This window comes from Pelmatolapia mariae, linkage group LG8, assembly GCF_036321145.2.
Source record: "Pelmatolapia mariae isolate MD_Pm_ZW linkage group LG8, Pm_UMD_F_2, whole genome shotgun sequence".
NCBI classification, from domain to species: Eukaryota; Metazoa; Chordata; class Actinopteri; order Cichliformes; family Cichlidae; genus Pelmatolapia; species Pelmatolapia mariae.
In genome coordinates, this window is record NC_086234.1 from 29,431,498 (window position 1) to 29,449,740 (window position 18,243).

At 43.2% G+C, this 18,243-nt stretch overlaps 1 protein-coding gene and 1 pseudogene across 1 annotated transcript; both read right to left on the bottom strand.

Annotated features, from left to right (window-relative positions):
- Positions 1-648: 648 nt before the first annotated feature.
- On the bottom strand, positions 649-3,079 carry LOC134633012 (serine protease HTRA1B-like). The gene is made up of 3 exons (XM_063481878.1): positions 3,014-3,079; positions 2,533-2,641; positions 649-785 (listed from the first exon to the last, which is right to left on the bottom strand). Exons 1-3 carry the CDS (start codon positions 3,077-3,079, stop codon positions 673-675), a joined length of 288 nt encoding a protein of 95 aa, XP_063337948.1. The 3' UTR covers positions 649-672.
- Positions 3,080-13,787: 10,708 nt separating this feature from the next.
- On the bottom strand, positions 13,788-17,263 carry LOC134633014 (tonsoku-like protein; annotated as a pseudogene).
- Positions 17,264-18,243: the final 980 nt, after the last annotated feature.

Below are 18,243 nucleotides of genomic sequence, written 5' to 3' on the forward strand. Positions count from 1 at the left end.
TGAGCTGCTGTTACGCGATTGGCTGACTATATATTTGCATTAAGGAGTTAAGCAGGTGTCCCCAACAAAGTGGCCCTGTATCCCTTCCCTTTCTCAAAGCTTCTGTTACACTCTCAAGTGTGCTGGTTGGATTTTTGCACTCAGCCTTTTATGACTATTGATAAATTTCAGCTTTTGTGTTTTTTTCTGGCTGTTTTATTTAAGGAAGCTCCAACATGTAAGGACTGATATACATCAGCCAATTGTGTCCCAATGTGCAGCAGCAGCATGTTTTCACTTGCAGCAGGCTTGAAAGTGCATTACCACACGATAGGTTTGACATGAATAAAGCTGACTGATGATCACTCGAGGAGGTTACCTATTATCTTGGCTTCTTGCGCAGTGTTGTGAAATGTAGAAAAATTGGTACTTGGATGGAGGGTGAAACTTGAAAAGCATAAATGTGATGGCAGTTCATTTTAAAAGTACCGGAGGGCATGTTTAAAATTATTATCACCCTGTCGATATGATCACCGCCCTGATTATGTATGAAAGTCAGGATTGAGAAACATCCATTTTAGGGATCCAGGGAGCTTCAACAACACACTGAGTCAGGATTTAGATTTTCCAGGCTGCTCTCACAGAAATCGACACATTAAATAATCTTACTATTTAATCCTGTTTAAATGCAGTTTAGATGATTTTTCTGTGGATGTCAGAAGTAGAGGTGAGGGAAGCTGGGACGTACAATGAAGTGAGACTCATCATTCTGACGCCGATGTATTTCTTCTTCTGTGGTGTTTTACCTGCAGAACATAACAAAAATACCCATGATGTCCATGTCATGGTCAACATCATCATCCTCTTTTATCACGTTTATCTAGTTTTAAAATCAATGAGTCTACAGTGAAGTGTGAAATGTTTAACAGGCAGCTTTGAAATCTGTCTTTGAGTTTTAGCTACAGCACAGTAACTTAACGTAGCCATGCAAACATCTCAGAGTTTCAGGTACAGGTACGAGTACTGCAGGTGGATGTGGCACATATAGCCTGGAGCTTGTTTACTCTGGTCAGAATCAGTTCATGAGTGTGTAAATGTGTGGCTTTTTCTCTTGATTTGGTTTCATTTCAAAGAGAAAAACTAGAAGCAACCGAAAAATGCATCACTGAAAACCACCATCAGTCTTCTTATTGGCTAAATCAGTCTGGGGTGAGAGAAATAAAGGTGCTGTGTTTTGGGTTAGCTCAAATCTGCTGCGTACATCTGACAGTTTGGTCAGATCACGGTCTGCCATGAGCGAACCACTCTGGAGTTTAGTTTAGTTGAAAGGGTCTCAGTGCAGTTGTTTTGGTCTGCACCCGAGCATGATTACCGAAAAAAACGAACTTCATCAAGAGGGAAAATAAACCCGAGATTTATTTAACCGGCGAAGCAGCTAAAATCCACAGATACCCACATGAAACTTTTTGGGCTGGAAAAACAGATTTTAAGCTTTATTTCAAAACTGTACTCAAGTCAATTTCAGATCCAGTTGAGGTATTTCAATCTAAAGAGACAAAATCTGGGTTTTGTTTGTAATTTAAAAGCTAAATTGCAAAAAATTTGTCTCTTAGAGTGATAACAATAAGTGTTGATGCTCTCTCAGCATTTACTGGAGAAAACTTTCAGGGCTCTCATCTCCACCTGAGATAGGTGGGCGTCAAAATAAGTTATAACATATGAAAGGTCTCCTTTTTACCCACATTTAATCCCAGGCTCATCCTCTAGCTGTGGTTCCCGATACTCTCCTTTTTATTTTCTCTTCCCTCTCGCCTCTTAAATACTGAGCCTGGTTCTACTTTCTTCCTGTTAAAAGGGAGTTTGTCCTTCCCACTGTCAGCTAATGCTTGCTCGTGGGGGCGTGTTGTGCGTGCTTGTGCATTGTAATGAAAATTCTTCACGGACAAGCTTGAGCAGCCACAAAAAACACGCAGGCACATGGACGTCCACACGCTCTCACCAAATGATGACGGAACTTTAACCACGGCTTTAACCTCTTTGAGGCGACTGCTGTGATTTGATGCCATTTAAATAAACTTCAATTTAGAAGTAATGAATGATTACTGCAGCTGATAACTGAGAGAAACCTTAACCCTTATATCACATGACAAAACAACTTTAGTTCATAAAGAAGTGTTTCCTTGTAAATCTGAGCTGAAAATGTAGTTTTAAAAAATCTGATTTCAGGTGTGAACGTTTATTTTGATTTCATAAGGAATGACCTCAATATTCCTAATATTCTGACTTAATGTTACTGCATGTTCACAGCAGTTAGGAATTTCTCTTCATCTGCGTTGAGCTTTCATTGCTTTTTAAACTGCACGGGTCTTTCTCTATAACTTAAAGAGACATTTGTCTACTTTTTGTAAATTATGAGGGGAAATGGCTGGATCCATTTTTTAAACGCACAGCTTTGTGTGAGTGTTCGAGCATGTGAGACTTGTTGTCTTGCTCTCTTTGGCCTCGTCTGCTCCGTCTCTCTGACATCAGCTCTGTGATAACACTGCTACAAACCTTTAGCTTGTCTGTCGCGTGACAGGAACTGTCTGATCTTGTCCGAGGGGATGGCAAAGGAGATTCCTGCTGTGACCTTCAGAGTGTTGATGCCGATCACCTCCCCATCCTGCAGCACACACACAGGAACAAACTTTAATTTGCCAGCGTTTCTCAGTAAAAGCCAGAGTCCCACATGAAGCTTGTGAAACAGTCAATCTGACGCCTCTTTTTTTCTGTGGCTGACTGAAAACAAGCTTCTAATCAGAGTCAGCTGTGGACCGGGACCCTGCGCCAAGCGTTACCTAAACTCCTTATTTACCTTTCCTAATAAGGACTTCATGCTTCTTGGTCTTTATTTATATCAGGTTATGTATTTCTCCATTTTGCAACACGTGGATGTGTTCCAAGTAAATGCAGAGCTCTGTTTCTGCTTCACAGATATCATTCTTAATTAAAATTATACGGATACAGCTCATCTCATTTTTTCTCCTTCACTTACCAGATTGACTAGTGGTCCTCCAGAGTTGCCGTACTGCAAGAAAACAAGCAAGCAAACGGTTAACATGAATTCAGTGAATATTATTAAAACAATTATTTAATGCTTTACCCATTGAAAGCTTACTAGGAGAAACTTTTGCAGCTCTTTTTCTGAGCTGAGCGGTTTCTGTCATATTTCAGACCTGCTCATAGAACAAAACGACTGGGTGTGCAGCGGAGGTTGCTGAGGGTGGCCTCTTCCTATCCAGCAACCCTCCTATTGTAATGGTCATCAAAATGCATCCTTATTGACACATATTGAGGTGTCAAAATGTGTCATTAAGGGTGCAGGGGAGGTCTTCATATATCGTCTTTATGGGGGAAAGAGTTAAGAGCGACCTCCATGGCTGAAAAATGACGAAAACATAGAAGCTTTGGAAAGTGCACTTCCTCTAGTAGCCACTTGAGGCAACATTATCCGCCGTTTCTGAAGAGCTCTGAAGCCTCAGGACTAGTGTTTCTTTTACTGTGGCCGTCATGTGACGAGAGGGGCGAGTCAAACTGTGATGATCTCACAGATGATCCCTCACTCTGAAACATGGTATGACCAAGACTGTATGACAGCATGACCCAAAATGAATGACCGAGCCCATAAAGTCAGCAGTAACTGTATACAGAGGTCAGGCTAACGTGTGAACCGTTTTGAAGTAAATGCTCTGCGGTCTGGAGGCAGGGCTGGGACAGCAGATGTTTCAGGATGGCTACATGTTACTGAGACACAACACACACATGCAAACAAACTCTTCATTGCACTTGGGAAAACGAATATAAAATGAGTTTCTATACATTAGTGTATATGGGACAGTCCAGAGAGGCCCACCTGTCGATACTCAGCACACACATTTAACTTAAAGCAGAGCCAGTGTTTCTACTCAGTCTGCAGACTAAAGGCTACATGTGTGCACAAACATACCCACAGGGCTTCAGTTTTCACATTTAATAAGGACACAATAGCAGAAATCCCACTCATTTCCTCCACCAAAGGTCTATTTCAATGTTTCTTGTATGTAATACATCTTTACAAACACAGCTCTGACACTGAGCTCCTACTCACCTCCAGTAAAAAGCGCCTTACAGATGAATGGCATCTACTGCATAAACACATGAAGGTAACTTATCCCTGACACCTCAAAAACAGAGTCACACACACGACCGGGCTCAGGACAGGAAATAGAATAAATGCTGGAATAAATGTTGCTGGCTGTTTTCTGAAAATTAGAAGAAATCCAAGAAAAGGTAATAACTCCTGGCTGCATTTATGATCACTAAAGAAATAAAACAAACATCATAAAAAGTGTCTTAAATTCCCTTTAACCCAAAATCCTCACACCTGAACGTCATGAAAGAATTACAATTTGTCGGTTTGCTGATAGGTATTGCACCAACAACGTTACTCCCTAGTACAAATCTACTAGATCAGGGGTGTCAAACATAATGTTAAGATTAAAAGAAGCTTTACAGCTTGGACTGTGTTTTGTGCTTAAGAAAGTAGAGTCTGACTCGTCCAGTTCATCTGAGCCAGAGGTCGCTTTACCGCCTTCTTCCTAAAACTAGTTCTGCCCCCCCAAACTAAACTATGCCTATAAAGTAAGGATGGTTTTTCCTAAATATAAAACAATTTGGCACCACTTTCCCTAAAAAAAGAACATATCTTAAATCCCTCCCCCCCTTTTCATGAAATGACTGAAATAACAAGGAAAGAGAGATTTGTTAAGTAAGGTAGCACAGACTATTGCCTTTAGTGTATGTGGAGTAATTGTGCTTACATGCATCGTCACCACCTAAAAATCCCATTCTGATCCAGGACGAATCCTGGGAAAATGTGCATATTTTCCCACTGTACAAAAAGAAGAAGAAGAAACAAAGTAAAATTCTGGGAATTAACTAAAAGTTTCTGTTTTCATTACAGATCAAAGTCCAGGCAATGATCAGCTGGTACTTTGTTATTTTACAGACTGATTTCTTTAAGAGTTTAAACTTCTTTATACCAAATAAAAAGGCAACAATCTGCTTTCTTTACACGTTTGTAAGGAACAGCATCAGGAAAAACTGGACCCAGAATCTAAAATGAGTTTGACACCCCTGTGCTAGAATACACTCACAAACACTATAAACAGCACAATATACACACATCAAATAAGCTAGACAGAGTTAACAAAACACAGCTGCATGATCCAAAGGGGCACCAACGTGAAACACGAGTGACGACAGGAGCTCCACGGAGCGGTCACTGAGTTACGAACCCTCCTCTCGCCGGAGGCCAAGCGTACATTCAACATCTGTTACGAAAAGAACGCCTAAACGAGCCCCGTCTGGATCCAACGTATCGCGCCACCTCGGAGGTCGTTCGTCTCTCTAGTGTCATGAGATGAGGGCGGAGTGCTACATGTACTGGTGTGCATATTCTACACTATATTCCTGCATCCTGCTGCCGGGCGACGCTCATCGCTCGCCCCAAAGAATCCGGCTACCACTTCTGAAAATATCCAGCCTCCTCTTTGTGAGCGTGCATGCTGAAAAACTATGGAGAACGAAGGTCGGGACGTTAAGATGAGGATGCTGGTGTAAGATGAGGAGAAGGGACTTTTTTCTTCAGCTTCAGAAGAATAAAAAGCAAACACGATGTTAGGGGTTTTTTTAAAGGTTTAAAGAGCTGTACCATGTCTCTTTAGGCATGTTAGTAGATAGGCGTTCACTTCACAGGATCACATCAACGACAGAGCAATTTCTGCACGTGCTACCGACACTAATAAACCAAAGATACTCGTCAGTGCCAATACGTGAGGAGGTGTGGTTCAGAGATGTGCTGCTTTGGTACGATTATGGACCATTCTAATGTTTGTCACAGTTTTTGTGAACAGCTGAAACTGGGCTGTTCCATTAATCATATTCAAGCACAATTCTGTCTTTCAGTCAGGACAAAACTCTTACTCTGGATTTGATTTTTGCTTTCTCGGTTTTATAAGGTTCACTGCTTTCCTTTACAGTGTGCTGTTGGCACTCATTAAGTGTCCATCACTGTGTAGTTGAAATGGAAGAAAGACCGGTGTTAATCAACTGGAGCCATCTACAGGAAGAAAACACTTAAGGTTTCACAGCTGGACGAGCTGCTGTGGAGTTATGTGACCACACTCCCATCTGGTACTCTCTCCAACCGCCATCGGTGCTCGCTGGCTTTATGATCAAAAATATACAATCCAGCCCAGTGGACACGTTTAGTAAACGTAAATAAATTTTGGACTGTCTTTTAAAGAATTTCACAGCTTGTCCTACTGAAAAACACCTTTCCCACTTCCATTCATACTACACCAAAGTCCATCCATTCAAGTAATGAACAATTAAATGACTGAAGAGTTGCAGCTTTTTCCTTCTCTGGAGATATTTATGTTTTTCTATTGTGTCCACACAGATGCCTTTCATTAACTACAGCAGCATTTCTTTATCATGTAGAAACACTGACACACGCTTGAAACTGCACAAGGATTAAATGTGCAGTTAAACTTCTTCACAATGACAGGAGAAGGATTTTTACCAATCCAACTCATTTAAGATCAAAATGACTGTAAAACGAGTCTGACATCCCTGAACTGCACACAGACACAGACAGGTCAGGGCTCACCTCTCCTGCCGAGCAGCGTGAGGGAATATTCGTAGGCTCTCCTTATGCAACAGCGCCACCTGCTGGAGCCCCGTCAGCTCTTCTCTAAGTTTCACCTCCAAACTGTAACCGCGGTTCAGCTGACAAAAACAGCATAAATAAAACACCAAAAAGAAAAAAAGTGTTCCATGAGTTACATGACTGAAATGATTAAACAAACAGACAGAGGAATGCTTCAGTATCATCCTACTGTACCTGGCCTGCAGTGGGGTCAGTGTCACCTGCCAACATGTGCATGATGGTGCTCTTTCCTGCTCCGTTGGGGCCCAACAGTCCAAGAACTTCACCTGAGGAAACAGTGGTTAAGATTCAGACTGTGGGTGAAGTCGGCCGGTTGGGAACCACGCAGCATAAGAAAAAGCAGCAAGACTAAGCGTACCTTTACGGACACAGAAAGAGACGTTCTCCGCTTCTTCTTCTTCTTCTTCTTTGTTTTTAACGGCGGTTGGCAACCAACGTAAAAGGAGCATTACCGCCTCCTACTGTTCCGGAGTATGGGTCAGACCGTGAGCTTACAATCTGTATCAGAAAGAAAAAAACAACAACAACCTCACACTCTTTCATACACACCTATAGCCTTCAAAAACCCCACCAATTCCCTCACCTGTGCCCTACTACCCTCCAACACACTCTTCAGATTAAATTCCCCGATTCCCCGCTCCCTCAATCTATTCTGCAGAACTTTTCTCTCCACATCATAACCCTTGCACCGCAGTATTACATGCTCTACCGTCTCCTCCTCCTCCTGGCACACCCCACAAAGCCCCGTCTCATGTTCTCCTATCATCTGTAGTGTTTTATTTAACGCACAATGTCCCAGTCTAAGCCTGGTAATGACCACCTCTTCTCTCCTATTACCCCCATACAACCTACACCCTGCCACCTCCTTCTTAAAATGATACAAGTGCCTGCCCTTATTCCCTGAATCCCACCGCTCCTGCCACTCCTGAACAACCTGCCTCCAAACAATACCTTTTGCTTCAGATCCACTGCTTTTAATTTCCATCTCGGTCCTATGTTTAGTCAATGCTCCTTTTGCCAACCTATCACCTTTTCATTTCCACTGATTCCTACATGAGCTGGCACCCAAAGAAAGTGAATATTGCCACCACAACACCTTATTCTGCTTATAGTCTCCAGAATAGTAAACAGCATACCCTGCCTTGTCTTCGAACAAAACGACTGTAGACTTGAAAGAACAGCTGCTGAGTCAGAACATACTACTACCTGCCTGAGTTTTGAACACTCTATCCATTTCAATGCTACCAAAATTGCTACCATTTCAACCGTGTACACTGAAAGGCCATCCGAAGTGCGTCTGTTTATTTCAATATTTTTGGATGGAACTACTATTCCAAACCCTGTAATCCCAGTATCTGGACTTTTAGCACCATCCGTGAACACATGAACATACCCAGGGTATTCATTCGAGCTGTGAAAATGAAATGCTGAAACAAGATCGACTTTTCCTTTCAATTTCCTCTTCAGATCCAGCAAGTACCAGTCCACAGGAGGGGTCTCCAATAACCATGGAGGAACCACAGGGAACACAACTGCAGGACATATTTTAAGTTCATACACATGACACTCCTTAGCCCACTGATTCCCCACCTTTCCAAAATGATCCTTCTGACTTTTTCCATACTCCCAGCACTCCAAAAGTACCTCCTTTGTAGGATGTGCGTCACCATGACCACCAAGATGAACCCAGTAATTCACTGATACTTGCTTCCTCCTAAGATCCAGGGGCATTTCTCCCATCTCCACCTGTAGGGCACTGACTGGAGATGTTTTAAAAGCTCCACAGCACACTCTAAGGGCTTCCGATTGCAAAACATCCAAACGTCTCAACACAGAACGAGCTGCTGAACCATATGCCACACACCCATAATCGAAGACAGATCTAATCAATGCCTGGTAAAGTCTTTTCAAAGCAGAAGAGCTTGCTCCCCAACCCCTCCCAGCTACACACCTCATAACATTAACAACTTTTTTACATTTGGTTTCAATCCGGTCAATATGCTCCCTCCATGTCAGTCTTGAATCAAACACAACACCTAAGTACTTAAAAGAGCTCACTTTCCCAATTTCCTCGTCATACAGTTTCAATGTCAAAGTCTCACTTACTGTTCTTTTGGTAAAGAACATCATTTTTGTTTTTTCCACCGAAAACCTGAATCCCCAGTCAAATCCCCACTCGACCACCATATTCACAGCCTCCTGAACCTTGCCCACTAGGTGCTCAATATTTCTTCCTTTTTTCCATAACACACCATCATCAGCAAACAAAGACCTCCTAATACCCTCAGGAACATCAGAAAAAACATCACTGATCATTATAACAAAAAGCAGGGGACTAATCGCACTGCCCTGTGGCGTCCCATTCTCAACCGTGCACTGACTAGAAATTGTAGACCCAATTCGCACTTGGATCTTCCTACCAGATAAAAAGTCTTGGATCCAATTAAATGTCCTGCCACCAATACCCAACTTATGCAACTTGATTAAAAGCCCATCCCTCCACAACATATCATATGCCTTTTCTATGTCAAAAAACACTGCCAAAACAGATTCTTTATTGGCCTGCGCTTTCCTAACAACATTCTCAAGTCTAATAATAGCATCAGTTGTGTTCCGAGCTGTCCTGAAACCACTTTGGTAATTGGCTAAAGCCCCTTTTCTTTCCAGTTCAAAGGACAGTCTTGCCATTATCATACGTTCCATTAACTTGCACACATTTGATGTAAGAGCGATTGGTCTGTAGCTATCTGGTTTAGATGGATCCTTCCCGGGTTTTCTTAATGGCACAATAACATCCTCCGAATATCGTGTTTTAGTTTGGCACATTCTGTCCTTTCCCAACACTGAGATGTTATCAGAGCTATGAATCTTAGCAAAAGTTTTCACCATAACCTCCACTTTTTCCTGAGCTGTTACAAAGTTCTGTTGGCCCGAAGATAGAACTGGGTAATCCCATTCCCGCCGGTCACCTCCCATTCTTCTGACCATGCCCCAGACCTCCCCCACTGGAGTGGTTCTTCCTATTTTAGAACAGAACAACCTCCAACTGCTCCGCTTAGCTTGTCTCACTGTTCTCCTGACCACTGCCACTGCTTTTTTGTATGCAATCAGAGCTTGTGTGTTAAGGGTTCTTTGGAGAAATTTAAATGCCTTGTTCCTTTCCTTCACAGCAATTCGACATTCCTCTGTCCACCATGGCACCAAAGTCCTACTCTCCATGCCTTTACTGGTCGGGATTGAGGCCTTGGCGGCTACCATAAGCACTTCAATAAACTGATTATTCATTTGTTCAACGCTACCAGACTCATCAACCTTGCCAATTGTGTCCTCACATAGTTTTTGGAATTTTGTCCAGTCAGCCCTATGAAAACTCCACTTCTGATGCACCTCTCTTAGAGACACCCGTATCTGCCCTCCAACATCACAGAAAACAGGGTAGTGGTCACTGCCTATGGTAGTGTCTGTTCTGATGGTCCACTGACTTATTCCTGCAAGGACAGTTGAGACTAGAGTTAAATCCAAAACTGACTCTGTTCCATTAACAACATTACATCGGGTCCCCCTACCATCATTCAGGCACACCAGATTGCATGTATCCATCAATTCCTCAATTACCTTACCATTTTTATCCGTGCGTGTGCCTCCCCACACTCTGCTATGGGCATTAAAATCCCCACACCAAATAACTCTACGACAGTCACTTCCTTCAATCGAACGAAGACGCGGCAGCTCCAATCTGGCACAAGGATTGTAGAAATTCACAATAACATTTGGTTCATTCCTGTCCCAAACCTCAATAGCAATATACTCCAAATCATTGCCTTTACCCAGGAGTCTATATGGAATGTCTTGTTTGACAAACGTTGCACACCCTCCCCCTCCACCACGGTCCCTGTCATTTCTTATTATCTTGTACCCATACAACACAAAATCCAAAGAAGATTTAAGCCACAAATGATTTCTACACAAATGACATCCGGTTTAACATCAAGGAGTTTGATGAAATGCTTCAACTCCTGGCCATTGACCAACAGACTCCTTGCATTCCATTGAAGAATAAGTACCATGATTACATAAAAGAACATCATGTTTCCTGACTTGACTGATAATTGAGGTTGTCCCTCACTTCTTCCCATGTCAGTCCTACTAACCCCAAGTGGTTAATCGCCGCCTTAACAATGAGCCGAATTTTCTCCTGCTTAGATCTCACATCAGCTGTGGTGTTTATCACTCCTGCAATGAATGTAACCAATGCCATCTTATCAATAACCATAGTATTCGTGTTGAGCCGGGTAACTCCTTGATCCTGAGATGCACCCTGTCCTGGGTTAACGTTGACCTGTTCACTCACTCTCATCACCCTCACTGCTTCAGCATAGGAGATCTTCTTCTCCACCCTCACTTTTTGAATATGATTTTCTTGTTTCATCCTCTCACATCCAGCATACGCAACACTGTGACTCCCACCACAACTACAACACTTTGGTTGAACTCCATCTCCACATTTCCCATATTCGTGATCTCCACCACACCGAGCACATCTCCTCTTTTCCTTACAGTTTTTCGCTAGGTGCTTTGACAGTTAAAGCACCTCAGAGGTTTTGGAACATAGGCTCGTACTGGATAACTAATGAAACCCAAAAACACTTTCCTTGGCAGATTTGCTTCTTCAAAGTGTATCAGGACACTCTCACTGTCTACCTTAAGTCCTTCTTTTGTTGCTTTCATTCTGACCACAGAAATCACATTTCCTCCTTTGATTTTGCTTTTCAGATCATCCATTTTCACACTAATGGGCACCCCAGAAATTACCCCCTTGCATCCACCCCCCGTCTGTGCACCCACTTGCCCAGCATTTTCTACTTTAAACTTCCCCAATTGTTTTAAGTTCAAAGCCTTTTTGAGCTGCTCTTCATTCACACATTGCACAAGAAGATTACCATCTGAGAGTACTTTAGCAGAAGCTATATCTCCCACTTTACTGTTAAGTTCAGCTGTCAACACAAACGGACTCAATTTTTTAATAAGGACTTGTGTTCTTTCATTGAATCTCAGAACAACAAATATTCTCGTTCCCTCTCTAGCTTCTAAAGAATCATGCTCCCACCTCTTTTACGCTTTTCCCTCCTCTGCTCACCTTGCACTTGCTCCAGAGGCATTTCCTCCTCTTTGTCAAAATCAACATAGTCTTCCCAGCTGCCCACAGCTGACCCACTCACGGAACAGTCGTGCTCAACCGCCACCACGGGTGGACTGCCAACCAGGTTTGAATTTTTGGCAGTGCTCCAACCAAGTTTGCCAGCAGACGCCGCTGCCATCCGTCCTCTCTCCTCCTTCTTCTCCAGTGTTTTTCGTTCTGTCAATCCGCCATCCGAGATGGTGGGTGTAGATGAGGCTTGTTTTGTTTTTGGGTTGAAAGCAAATAGAAAGCATAATAAAGCAAAGTGTGGATTTTCAAAAGAAATGGCCATGTAAAGATTGTATGAAGCAAATATACAATGTGACACAGAGGTGGCACAATCAGCGAAAGAAAAAGTAGCGTCCACCAAAAGAAAGTAGAAGATAAATATATCAGAATTGCTGCCATTCGATTGGCCGCCCAAGTGGCTCGTGGGAAAGTGACAGGCCCTATGGCAGAGATTGAGGACAGAGGGCAGTGGTTCGAATCCCACGCGAACCACATGTTGGGGATCAGGCAAATTGGAGAAACAACAAAAAAAAAAAAAAAAAAAGATATCCCTGGCTCTGAAATTCACCTGCTACGCTTGCTTAGAAGCCTATAGACGGGCTCTCTCTGCCTTTTTACCAACGTCTCAAAATACCTCAATATTGCTTCTTAGCGTTGCTACCGACCGCCAAGCAAGCCAGGCATTGTCGCTTTCTCAATCTCTTCTTCACGTCTCAACAAACGCTCACTTTTGCCGTAATTAACACAAATTATACATCAAAACCTACGTATTTTTCTTGCCTTTCACAAAATGCTACCGTCATTATCGTAGAAGTTGCCGTTTTCTCGCAAATGGCCTCCAAGCAACACAAAGTCAGAAAAGTTCACATTCAAAGTCTATGGAGACTCGAGTGAAAAGTGACAGCTGAAATTCTGTAATGGGAGGACTTTTCAACTTGTCATATCTCCTAGACCTATTTTTCTTTACAGACCTGAAAATCGCCTTGATTGTTTTGGTTTTTTTATATTAAAGCCTGCCGATTGTTACAGTGAAAGAATGATGTCGACAGCCGCTGTACTTTTGGAGTTACAGAACATTTTGTAACACGAAGAAACGGCAGTTTTCACCTCTCAGCCATTTAGTTGTGCTAAACTCTTGAAATATATTATAGGGCAGGCCGCGGAGTAGAGAACGGGCTTTGGGAGCGGGAGACCCGGGTTGAAATCTAGCCAGTGGCAGTATCTAATATCTTTCGCTATTCACTTTTTAATTACAAATTATCAACACTTGAACATTCTGATCAAAACAGTGCAAGAATGAGCTCTTTAGCTTTTGATTTACAACTTATCCACATTTCTTTGCGGACACTCCTGCATGTCACATATAAATTCCACAAAGCTCATCTGTGGCTGTGCACCATTCGTGGTGCGTTGGCTCCCTCTACTGGTACGCACCTCATTCAAATGTCGCTGCACATTTAAATTTGCAGGGTGTCTTTACACTGTCATAGCTCCTAGATAGATTTCTTCAGAGACCTGAAAGTCGCTGTGATTATTCACCATAGCCTGCTGATTCTTACAGTGAAAGAACGATGTCAACGTGTAGCATCATCGGTTACTTTAATTGTGTTTGTTTTTTAAACGAAATCCTACAAAACAGGACCATTGTGACACAAAACCTCTCACACACTAACACAAACTCTTTATACAGATACAGAGCTTTACATGTATAAATAAGGCAGACAAACATGCATAAAACACAAGCTATCAACAGATTGTTGGCGGACACCATGTCACTTTATTTTGGTTTGATCTTGTTTGTTTTTGGTGTAGCCTCATTAAACAAAATGTTTATAGAAATGACCACTTGCTGAAAATCCACCGTCAGTGATAAAGAGTAGACATCAGAAGCAAAGTTCTGTCAACATCGTCACACCTGCCACCCTCAAGTGGAGGTGGCGGAGAGGAGGCACTTGGAGTTTCGGTCGAGAAAGTGTCCGTGTGACTGAGTCCTGTCCCAGCTCTGCTTCAAGGTCTGTCGGTCCAGCTTGTTGAGGGCCTGAGAGCAAAGACGGATATCCTGGACCAGCTCTGACAAACTGTCCAGGTCTTCACTCTCCCAGGGGCCAGAGACCTGACGACCTGCAGGTTAAGCAACAAAGAGACATTTTATTTCATATCCATAATTTCCATTTTCCCCCCTATAAATATTTGACATCCAAATGTAGCCTATTAGCTAGCATCCAGCAATGTTTTCTGCTCCATAAAATGGAAAATTAATTCACAACTAATCAGTTTTTTTTTTTTTAATCTTTAAACCACACTTCTATATTGTAATGTCTGTGTGTGTACTCATCAGGGAACACCTCTGTGCATACATACTAAATGTTCAAACTTAGAAATGTGTCAAAAGGAAACAGACTCATAGCAAGAAACAAACTGTTGCCAAGTACAACTTTGCACAGGTGATAAAAACATCAAAGAAATCCAAATTGTGAATTAGTGTGAAACGGTGAATCTAAGAATAGCTTTAGGGGAACAAAAAGGAAGTCCATGGAGTATCTCCAAGTTCAGACATATGCACACCTTCGAGGTTTAGAAGTGTCAGTGGTCGACGGGCCTCTCTGACAGACGCCAGGATGTTGTGAAGTCCCGCTGATGTAACAGACGGATTTCCTGACAGATTCAGACTCACCAGCGTGGGACACGACGAGAGGCACCTGTGAAATAATAATAAAAAGTCCAACATGCCAGTAAAGAGTGACAATTTAAACAAAGGCAAAGCCCTAACAGCATAAGTAATAACTGAGCCGTAGAAATGACGCCCTCACACACAAACCTCGCCAAGGTAGCTACACTGCTGTCTGTCAGCCCATTTGCAGCCAGGCTCAGGTGGGTCAGAGAGCACTCGTCCTGCAAAAAGACAAAAGTCTTAACCTGATTGCACAGTTATATCTTTAGACAATAAATGACATTGCATGCTTTTTGCGTGCACACCTGTGACAGGACTTTGGCGAGGTGTTCCAGTGCCGGGTAATCAGCAGGCCCTCTGCAGACAGCCGACAGGTCCACGTGTGTGAGGCAGTGGAGGGGCAGAGTCTTTAAAACCAGCTCAAACCAGCCCCTGGAGCCCAGGGGATTGTGGGACAGGCACACTGCTTTCAAATGGTCTGTATCTGAAAGTTCAGAAGATATAAGTCAGTGTAGTTGCAGTTTTGCTTATGGGTGGGAGTTCAGTCAAGCTTAAGGCTTCAGTCAGCTGCTTGTTAGAGAGTCACCTGTGAGCGCGCCGGCTAGCAGCAGTCGACGCTGCTGAAGGAAACGAGCAGTGAGGCCGCAGGCCTGCAGAGACAGCTTGGCTAGCACGGGGCAGCAGGACAGCAGACAGGACAGAGACTCAGACACGCCGTCCCCCAGTGGGTTCATACTGAGGTCCAGCTCCTCCAGGCACTTTGAGTGGAAACAAGCAGAAAAAGCAAATGATCACGAGAGCCAATTCTCTTTGACAGATATCATTGATACCAATCAGGTTAGCTTGTTATTATGATCTAAGGGCCTTATTAAGACCACAGGTAGTTCAAATACAGGCTAGAAGGTCAACCTGGAGCTGCCAATATTGGCGAGCTGAGGCCCTTACCGGGAATGCAGGTGCACTCTGTCCCTTTAAAGCATTAACAGCCTTCTCCAGCCCGTCCCCTGTAATGCAGTTGGCGGAAATGTCCAGCAGCTGCAGACTCAGGGAGAAGGTCGTCAGACATACGGTTGCCAGAAATTCGCAGCTCGGTGAGGCTGGCCTGAAGTTTTAGGGCACGGAGGAGCGGGCCGAGGGAAGAGGCGGCCAAACCCAGGCCACACACTGACACGGAGGAACCCCGGTCCTGAACCTCACATAGCCGGGAGACACGCTTGTTCTCATCTACAGGCAGAAAGAGACGGTACTTCATAAAAGAATACAAAAATGCACATGTGTGCGTTTTATAGTGCGTTTGTTCTGTGTTGCTCACCCACTGCCAGACTTTGACAGGCCTTCTTGTATCGCTCAGGGAGAGGAGGGAGATCCCACGAGCAAACTTCAGCCAGAACCTGCAACACAAACCCATCAGTTATCCTGCACTGGTGCTGGAAAGTGTCGCCAAGGATTCAATCCCAAAAACTGTGATTCCTTCAATGTCCCCCTGGAAGCTGGCTCCAAAAGCCAGTCAGCATCCAGTCTGGTACAGAAATGGTTCTAATCTTTATAGTTTCTCAGATTGTAGTTTCTCAGGCAGCTTGTTAACATAGTCAGCCCTTCACCTTCTTACCAGAATCATACAGTCTGAAACCTGCACGCCTCATCTGGGTAAGAAAAATGAAGTCATTGTGGAAGGACCTAGAACCTCCATTCCTTCTATCAGTGATTTCAAAAAGACCTCTGTGTCTATGAGGAAGTCTATTATATGAATTTGGTCATACTGTGCCTAAGAAAAGGAGTATGCTCACTGGCTGACATGCAAGCTGTTTCATAGTCAGAGCCGTCCTCTTGTCACTGTTTCTTTTCTTTTTTTTTAAACCCAAGATAGCAACGGTGACAACATTTGTCTTAAAGACTCGAGATCAGACTTCATAAACCAATCATGGTAGTCTTCAGCATCTCTTAAATTGTCTGTGGTCCAAGTTTGGTCACTTCTGGCTCTCCTCAGTGTGACCTCACCTCTTCATTTGTCTGCAGGACGGCCAGCAGCTGGTCCTGCGGGGAGAGCAGGGCGCCTTCTTTCTGCAGACAGAGACGAGGCAGGAGGCCACATTTCTGGTAGTAACGCTGAGCTGCCTGCTCACACAGCCACGACACAGTGCAGGAGTTGGCCTCACTGGGATGCAGAGCACTGGGAGGTGATAAAACAGAAATAAAAACTGATGCCCAAAAATACCCAAAACAAAACACTATGCCAATCAGATTGAGTAGTACGTGAAAATAAACCCCAAACTTAAAACTATTCACTGACCTTTGTGGATTTGTTGTCAACTCTCAGTAGAAAGACAAAGCAGAGTCTGTGGAGGGATCAGAAAGTCTCATTTACTTCCACATTCATCACTCTTCAAAATGAATCATAAATGAAGACACATCATCTTCAAGTTATATCCCCCAGTGACACTGAATTATGGTTACTCTCTCACTGAGTCTGCGTTTCCTTGAATAATTCATGTGTAGTCTCACTCTGACTATCACCTTTTCACACTTGGAGTGACTTATTCACATTCACTGTGTTGTGTGTATTTCCTTTGGGTTACTCCATCCGTAACTAACAAACAGCAAAAGAGCATTCCACTTCTGACCTGAGTGTGGATAAGGAGAGGTGGTGGCGGTGTGTCTGATCTCGAATCGTCATCATCTGTAACGGTGGGACTGTGTGACTTCTTTTTTTCCCCCCCAATCTGGCCAATCCTGGTATGTGAGTCATTTTGACCTGGTGAGGCTTCCCCAAGCTGTTCTTTCTCTGAGAGAGACCTCTACTGGACAGGGAGGAAACTGCAGATCCTGAAAGAAAAGGGGCACAACAAGCTAGAAAAGTGGGAAAAGCAAGAAAAAGAAAAACCAAACAAACCCAGACTAATTACCTCTGCAGGCTGTGTCCGAGTTCAAATGCTTGTTTTGAATTCCAGCTGCAGAAGATACAGCAGTTTCCTCTACTTTTGGCCCAGATGAGTGTGGTAAAAAGCAAACTTAGAAATCAGATGTCCTTGAAGAGCCTTAACTCCATCCTGTACATCTGATATGGACTGAAGCTGTCTGGTGAGGCTTGCTATGATCACCAGCTGCCTGATAATGTTGATGACCCACTCTTTCTGTGAGCCAGCACAGCCTGTGTGTGTGGAGGGATGTCTGAAAGAAACAAAACAAAATTAAAAAAAAACAAAAAAACAATTAGCCTGAATTAGGACCAGTTGTCATCATTTTTTCACATAGCCACGTTTTTTTCTATGGTCTGTTTTTGGGCCATTGATGTAGTTTGGTAACAACATTATGCTTAAAAATGTTCATCTTTTACTGTTACCTTTTGTGGATCACAAAGTTTGAAACTACTTAAAAACACACACAAACACAACAAAGTAACTCCACCCTGTGTGTATCCGGCCTTTAAGTTTGTCCCTAACCATCGGGAACCCTTATGTTAGCTCTTATCCAGTGGAAAAACGTTCCTGTTCATCACTGTGTTATTGTTATGCTAACATAGCTGTTTCGCTAGCGATCACATAGCACATCACTATATACCAGCTAGCCAAACTTCAGTAACCCTACAAACATGACTGCTGCTTACTTTCCTGTCTTCATGTATATCGGAAGTGACAGCAGAGCTGTGCCTTTTAA

Bases quoted from the DNA above. Each gene is read 5' to 3' on its own strand.
- LOC134633012 (XM_063481878.1), bottom strand. From the start codon at position 3,079: ATGTTAACCGTTTGCTTGCTTGTTTTCTTGCAGTACGGCAACTCTGGA. The intron at 2,642-3,013 runs GTAAGTGAAGGA...TGTGTGCTGCAG, and splicing joins GAGGACCACTAGTCAATCTG to GATGGGGAGGTGATCGGCAT. The intron at 786-2,532 runs GTTTGTAGCAGT...TATGTTCTGCAG, and splicing joins ACGCGACAGACAAGCTAAAG to GTAAAACACCACAGAAGAAG.